We start from the raw sequence: 8008 nt of genomic DNA on the forward strand, positions 1-8008 counted from the left end.
CATTTTTCTTTGTATTTCGCCTTCCTTTTTTATTTTATTTTTCGCTTGTCGTGAGGACATTATTGACTGTGTGCATCTTAGTTATGCAGAGACTGGGTGTTACTTAAACCTTTTAAGTAATAAAACGCCCCTTTTCGAAAAACTACTGGTCCTACCTGCTCCCTTGGACATCCACGTTGCCCGCGGCCGCTCCTTTCTCACCCATGGCATCGAACTGAAGCTAGAAAAGGCACACCGATCGTCTAACCAAACCGACTACGTGCAGATGACCAACCTTGTTCCAAATCGCAGGACTCCCGGCAGAGCCACTACAACCCTACAAATACCACGCAACGTACGCCTGCTCAGTAAGTATCACACATATCTAGAGTTAACGTACCGCTAGCTAGCTAGCTGCACGTAACAGAAGTCCACCATGGCCTCGAGGAACACCGCACTCGTGTTCCTCCTCGCGCTGCTCCTGTCGTGCGTCGCTATGAGCAGCGCGGCGAGGAGGCTGCAGGAGCAGGAGACGGCTCCGCCCACGGAAGAAGCGCCGTCCGCGCCACACCTGACCGTGCCGAGGCTGCCAGACTACAAGCTGCCGCCTATGCCCAAGTTCGAGCTCCCGCCGTTCCCAGAGATGCACCTGCCGCCGTTCCCGGGGACGCAGTGGAAGCCGGCGACGCGCACGCCCACCCTTACCGGGTTCTTCTTCCCGCAGCCGGAGCCGGAGGCCAATCCATGAGGACTTCTTCGTTGTGTCGTGCACGTATGAAGTGTTGTTCGTGTGCTTGTTTAGTTGAGGTATCAAACAAGAGTGTGCCGATCTGTACGGCCGACGTTATCCTGTGGAGTTCCTGCGACTCGTGACTTGTGAGTAATGCCATGATCTACGTCTACGTGCGTATGTGCCTAGACGGGATGTACATGTGCATTATATATATATATATATATATATATATATATATATATATATATATATATATATATACACACACACACATCAGTAAGTATGTTTATATAGCTCGACAAGGGTGGGGTGTGCTGATAAATGCGTTGACAGATAAATTTCTCGTATATCCTATTATCCTTGATGACCAAATGTGGAGCGACTGATGAGCAGCGCTAGGACGTTCCGTTTTCTTAGCAAATTTCGGCATTTTATTGATTAAGCAACATTACAAAAGCCTTCCGGAATAGAATAAAAAAAAGAATTGTACATAGTTCATACAAGAGCTTTAGCTAAAATATTTTCGTCGGTTATGACATTTTTTTACTTTGTTTATTATTTTTTCAGCTCTGAGTGAGCTTGTTCTGAATCTTAGACTTTTGGATACTTTGCTTAATAAATAAAGGGGCTGCACGCATCATTCTGCCGGGGTTAATCCTCCTTTTCTAAAAAAATGTGATTTCTTTTTCCAAAAAGGACAGTTTTATTCAGCCTCTGCATCATATTGACGATGCACAATCATGATTATTATAATCAAATGTAGCAAATATTCATAGTGTTATACAAAAAGCACGATGATAAGTAGGTGAATATTCGAGCCATCATGAGATTATACATGACACAATCACATAAATTATTATTGGATCGCCATTGAAACCGAACGGATCATATTTGGCTATGTCCCATCAGTTGCACCAAAAAACTACATGAACACCCAGACCTCTACAAGAAGAAGGGAGGATGTAGCGTGTAAGAATCCATCCGGTAGCTCTCAAAATGAACCACGCTTTTTTCGAGCTCAGACATGTTAAAGACAAAATCATTACAATTCCATATTACCCAAAGTAAAGTACAGACAACCCACATGTAATTGCCCTTAAGCTTAGGATGGACACTACCCAACTAGTTCTCGAACATATTAGATATGCTAGTTGGAGCTGGCAGGTTGAAAGTGCGCCAAATTAAAAATGCAAATGGACATCACATGAAAAAGCCGATCCCCTAAATTAAAAAAAAATCTGAATTTATTTGTGATAAATATTGATGAATTTCTAACATGCATGCAAAATTTGGTGACAAAATGACATGCTTGGAGTATCAATAGTTTTTCTCAGACCTCCAGATTTCATCACGAAATTTTGCGCGCGGGTCAAACATTCATCAATGTTTGTCAAAAAAAGAGAAAATTTTGAATTATTTTATTATTGCTTTGAATTTTAATATTATGTGAGCTTGGGATTAGAGAGCATTTTCGTCTCTGTCGAGATTAGAAGAAACCCCTTGCTAGGGCTGGATATCAACGTAAGAACAATGGATACGTCTAGAACAGTTCCAAGAGGAGAGAAAAGGGCACGTCCAGCCCAACCGTGCGCCGCCTGCATGTCCGTGGACTCCTTCATCCGTATGCCGGTGCGACAACGTGAGGATGGAGGAGCCCCGGATCTTCACATCAAGCATGTAGGTAGGTCTAGGATAGGTAGGTCTGGCAGTGTTGCATCCATGGAGTCGACGGTGTCTTGTCGAATAAATTTTCCCCAGGCATGGCTCCATCTTGGCAGCGTCTTTTCGGGTGGTGTCGAGTGGCTCGGGGATATGTGTGCTCGCCATCGGTGAGTAGAGTGTGTGTGGCGGTGCTGTTTTTGGCGGTGACGGCAACGACTCATCCAAGAATAATGCCCGGGCTCTAGTCCCGTCTCGATGGCGTCTATGGTTGCGGCGTCTCCCGTCTATTTTTCTGGTCGACGATTTTAGATGTTCGGCCAGTGGCTGGCGTTATGCGCGATGTCACTGTCGTGGTTCTAACTCTGACAGTGATGTACGGGGGTATGTATGGAGAGGCTAGATCTCAGCTATTGAGAAGTTGTAAACACACCAAGATGTACGAGTTCAGGCCCTTCGCGGAGGAAGTAACAGCCCTACGTCTCGGTGCCCGGAGGCGGTCGACTGGATTACTGGCGTGTGAATAACAGGGGTGCGAACCCTTCATACTGAGGAGGGGGTGGCTTATATAGAGTTCGCCGGCCCCCTCCTGCCCTCAGTAATGCAGGGCTTAAGGTATATTTAAGGTTGGGCGTTACTGGTAACGCCCCTAATAAAGTGCTATAATGGCCATAAAGACTACTTGATAGCCGGCCGTTTGCCTGCGGAGTGACTTTAGGTCTCCTGGCGGTCGAGTGGTTGGCTTCATGGTCGAGTGATAGCTTCTTGGTCGAGTGTCTTGAATCCGTCGAGTGGGATACCTTCAAGTCGATTGACAGGTGACTTCTTCTAGGGATGTCCTAGGGTAGGGCTTTTTGGACGGGTCCGTGCCCCTACCCTAGGTACATGGCTTCATCATTATCCCCCGAATGGATCGAGGTTAGAGTGGGGAAAGAGTTGGAGATCTTTCCGACTGGTTCTTTGGGCTACGTGAGTGCCTCGTTTTGGGTCAATCGTCACGGATGACGTTGCCAACCTTTTTCAGTCGCCTTGATCCATTCCAGGCCTTTCGTCGAGTGAATTTCTTTATTTGTGACATACCGAGCGTCGGCGCGGGCGGGGTCTTCCGTTTTGACAAGTTGTTCTGCAGCCCGCGGATGTCGTGGGATTTCGGATTTTGGGAAGCGTGCGGGACGGGAGCGGCCGCAGTAATCGGAAGCGATAAAGCGGAAGCTCCTCGATCCCCGCGTCGCCTTTTTCGCCACGTACCGCACGCGCGTCCGCTGCGGGATTTGACTGGATAGTTTGGGCCTACCAGTCAGCCACTCGGGAGCGGCCCCTTATAAATCGCCGGCTCGGGGTTTCCAAGCAGTGCGCTCTCTTCTCCTCCTTTCTTCTTCCTCTCTCCCTTCGCAAGTCCTTCCACCACCTCCGTTCTCGCCCCGGCGCAGCAGGCCCGTGCGAGACTTCGCCGACGACGATGACGAAGGGCAAGACCTCCGCTCCGGAGCGCGTGAAGAAGGCGGCGGCGCAGGGGAAGGGGAAAAGATCCGCTCGGGGCGGATCCTCCTCAAGGTCCGCTCTGCCCAAGGGCTGGATCCAGGGCGATTGGATGCCGTCAGTGATCCGGCAAGAGGATCTCGACGACATGGTCGAGGGGGGAGTCATTCCCCACGAGGTTGTGCGTCTTCCGGGGAGAGAGATCGAACCTCAACCCCGCGATGGTGAGTGCGTGCTCCTAGCCACCCACATCGACCGAGGGTTTTCTCTGCCGCCCCATCCTTTTTTCGGAGCTTCTTGAACTTCTTCGGAGCGCAGCTCCACCACTTTACTCCCAACTCCATTGTATACCTTGCCGCTTTCATTTCCATGTGTGAGGCTTTCTTGGGTTGCCGCCCCCATTGGGGACTTTTCAAGCACATCTTTACCTGCCGTTCTCAATCGGTCAAGAAGGCCAAGTCGAGTGACGAGAGGATGCAGGTGATCCAGTTGTGCGGGGGCTTGGCGATCCAGACGAGGGGGAAGAGCTGTTTTCCATCCATTACTTTCCCGGAGTCGGTCCGTGGCTGGCAGGCGACCTGGTTCTACTGTCAGGACCAGGCGACCCCAGGACAGTCGACTGCTCTTCCTCCTTTCTCCCTCGACCGAGCTGAAAACCCCGCTTCTCTGAAAGTGGCGCCGGAGGAAAGGGCTCAAGTCAAAGTGCTGGCCGGTCGAGTGGTTGAGCTTGTCCGTGAGGGCGTGACGGGCATGGATTTGCTGGAGGTCTTCCTCCGGAGGCGCATCCAACCGCTCCAGGCTCGTGACCACCCGATGTGGCTGTACTCGGGTCTTGATGACACCACTCGGATCCACCCGGAGGAGGTCACTGATGAGATGCTGGAGGGGTGGCTGTCGAGCATCACAGGAAACAAGGACAACCCCCGAGGAGCCAGGAGGGTAATTCCACTCGACAACTCGTACGACGTGGACCAAGTATGTCTCTATGCTCCTGACTGAGGTCTTGTTTTTCTTCATTGGTCTTCTTTGAGTTGGTCGATCGACCTTTGTCTTGTCTGTTGTTTTTCAGGCGACTACTGAAATGTACTCGACGCCCAATGGGGCACAGGGGCCAACTGAGGAAGGGGAGGCGAGCGGAGGTGAGAGCGGGGACGATCAAGGCAAGTGGGAGTTCGACGGTGAAGGAGAGGGAGGCGACGACGTCGACTCCAGCGAAGAGGAGGAGGAGGAGTTTGAACCCCCCCCCCCCCTGTCTGGAGGGGCGATCCAAGCTCACACATGACCCATCGCGGGAGCGTGGTAGTGCGACTGCTCCTGTTGGGCAGTCGTCGAAACGCCCTCGGACCTCTTCTCCTACGCCGACTGGAAAGGCTCCCAAGCACCCGCGCGCAGCGTCGTCCAAGCCTCCCAAGGCTCTGCCCAAGATGAAGATGGCCGTCCCCACCATTTCTGGGTAATAATAAGACTTGTTATCCTTTGTCGACCGTGGACGGATCCTTGGTCGATCCATTAAGCCGACCGACTGACTTTCGAGGCTTGCAGTGCTGCTACCTCTGAGATCTCCGCCAAGGACGACGACCAAGAGATGGAGGATGCTGTTACCTCCAACCCTGGTACGATTACTGACGTTCCGCTTTGAGTTGACTAAACATTTATTGCAACCCTGGTCGATTGAACATTTCCTTTGTAGCCCCTCCTCATGTTATCGACCTCCCGGATGACGACGACAACGAACCGCTGAGAATGAGGAGGAACAAGAGGTCGACGGCTGACAAGACCCCCCAACCTGCTCCGGCGTCTGAGGCCATGGCTCGGGATGGTGGTGACACCACTCGGGCTTCTATGACTTTTGCCATTCCTCTGACGAGTGTGCGGCCTTCGGCGTCGACTGCGGATCCACCTTCGCTTTTTGCTTCGTACCCCGTCCCAGAGGACCAAGCGGCTGCTGCAAAGGAGGCTATACGCCAGGCGGGGATCATGATGGAGCAAGTGTGGCTCGGGAGGCCAGCCAAGCAGCCTATGACGCGAGTTCGGCTCTTCGGAGCAACGTCCAGGTCAGTCGACTCAACACTTGGTCTGTTATGATATGCTGTTTGAAGAGTCTCTTTTCCGAAGATCTTTTGTATCTGTATCTGTACACCCACTGGGTATGTCTGCCAATTCTTGGACGAGTGGGGGCACGCTAAGTGCACCCACTGGGTGTAGTCCCCGAGACTACGGTGGACTGCTGGCAGTCGACTGTAGTCTTTACATTTTGTTGCTGTAGCTGTATTTCTTCACTCGGTTTTTCCCTGAAGATCTTTTTTTTTTGGTCGAACCAGTGGGGGCACGCTGAGTGCACCCACTGGGTGTAGTCCCCGAGACTACTGTCGAATGTTTTTGATTCGGCTGTGGTCTTAGAAACGTCGTCATTGTCTCTTAGTTACTCGGAAGCAACTTATCTTGGACGTCTGTCGACTGATTTTTCTTTTACAGAAATCCTGTGAACTTGTAGCTCGCTATACTGAGTTGGAGAAGCAGAAGATTCAACTGAACCTTGATTTGGAGCTGGCCAGAACAGAGCTGCAGAAGGTCAGAGACGGCGCCGCAGGTAAGACGACTTTGTCGACTGGTTAGTTTTTAGGCTTGAGTACCCTTCTGCTATTTCCGAGTCAATCATCACTTCTTTGCAGAAAAACTGAGCGAAGCTCTGGCGAGAAGGATCAGGACTTGGCTGCTGCCCGTAAGGAGGCTGACGACAAGACCGCTCTGGCCGAACAGAAGATGGCTTTGGTCGGCCAATTGGAAGAAGAGAATGCCAAGTTGAAGACCGCTCTGGATGAAGCCAACCGGAGTGTACACGTTGGAAGAAGGAGAACCTCACCCTGAGCGAGAAGGTGGAAGGCATCGCTCGCAGGAGGGACGACCTGGAGAGCTACTTGAGGAGCCTCGCCAAGAAGTTGTACATCAAGCTTGAAGGTGCACATTTAGTTCCGACTGGTTTTTTTTTTGTGTCGACTCAGTCTATGAAAATTGACTTATCCTTGGATCGTGTATGCAGAGCTTTGCCAGAACTTTGAAGAGGAGACTGGGCGGATCGAAATAGGTTTGGATCCAATCAACTCTCCCGTGAAAGATGAAGCTGCCATGAATCTGCTCCGACTGGAATCTCGCATTGACGGTGTCGTGGACTACTTGGCTCGACTGAAGGTTTCCATGTCACGGATCGACCTGTCACTTTGGCCAGAGGCTACGCTCCAAAACGATCTCGAGTCTCTGATGACTCGACTTAATGGAATCCCTGACCGAGTGCAGGAGTGGAAGAAGTCTTCTGCTCGGTGTGGCGCTGATGTGGCTCTGTCTCTGGTCCGCGTCCATTGCAAGGAGGCGCGAGAAGAGAAGCTGGCCGCCATCCAAGTTGCCAATACCAGGAAGCACAACTTTCAAGATTTCATGGAGACTTTCATTGCTGCTGCCACCCGTATTGCAGACGGGATCGACTTGGACGAGTTCGTCGCCCCTTCCAGTCCTCCACCTGAGGACTGAAAAAACTTTTAAGCTCCACTTTAAATTTGCCTCGGAATGCCGAGTGGATTTTGTAACCGTTAAACTTCGTCGAGCTGAGGGCTCAATTACTTTGGCCTGAGGTCTGGGACCTTTTAGGCTTTATCTGATCTTGATTTCTCGTTGAATATCTTCATGGTTTGATTCGTCGAGTGGATCTTGATCTTCACTCGGAATAACCTTGTATTTGCGGCACAGCTCTGAAGGGGAAGGTGGCAGTCGACTCGCGGATTGGGTTGTGTCTTGTACTTATGCGAGCACTGGGCTGCAGCTAAGCCTCCGAGTGAGAGGTTTGCTCTCCACTCGGTAGGATTTTTAAACACTTAGGCGAGCGTTGGGCTGCAGCTAAGCCCCCGAGTGGGAGGATCGCTCTCCACTCGGTAGGATTTTTTCAAACTTAGGCGAGTGTCGGACTGTAGCTAAGTCTCTAAGTGAGAGAACTTAGGCGAGTGCTGGACTGCAGCTAAGCCCCCGAGTGGGAGGATCGCTCTCCACTCGGTAGGATTTTTTCAAACTTAGGCGAGTGCCGGACTGCAGCTAAGTCTCTAAGTGAGGGAACTTAGGTGAGTGCTGGACTGCAGCTAAGCCCCCGAGTGGGAGGATCGCTCTCCACTC

General features: G+C 51.2%; 1 protein-coding gene across 1 annotated transcript; it reads left to right on the top strand.

Annotated features, from left to right (window-relative positions):
- Positions 1-363: 363 nt before the first annotated feature.
- On the top strand, positions 364-826 carry LOC119359183 (protein PELPK2-like). The gene has a single exon (XM_037625487.1). The coding sequence runs from the start codon at positions 416-418 to the stop codon at positions 725-727; it is 312 nt and encodes a 103-aa protein (XP_037481384.1). The 5' UTR covers positions 364-415; the 3' UTR covers positions 728-826.
- The last annotated feature ends 7182 nt before the right edge of the window (positions 827-8008 follow it).

The sequence above is a fragment of the Triticum dicoccoides genome, chromosome 2A (assembly GCF_002162155.2).
Source record: "Triticum dicoccoides isolate Atlit2015 ecotype Zavitan chromosome 2A, WEW_v2.0, whole genome shotgun sequence".
Classification (NCBI taxonomy): Eukaryota; Viridiplantae; Streptophyta; class Magnoliopsida; order Poales; family Poaceae; genus Triticum; species Triticum dicoccoides.

Bases quoted from the DNA above. Each gene is read 5' to 3' on its own strand.
- LOC119359183 (XM_037625487.1), top strand. From the start codon at position 416: ATGGCCTCGAGGAACACCGCACTCGTGTTCCTCCTCGCGCTGCTCCTG.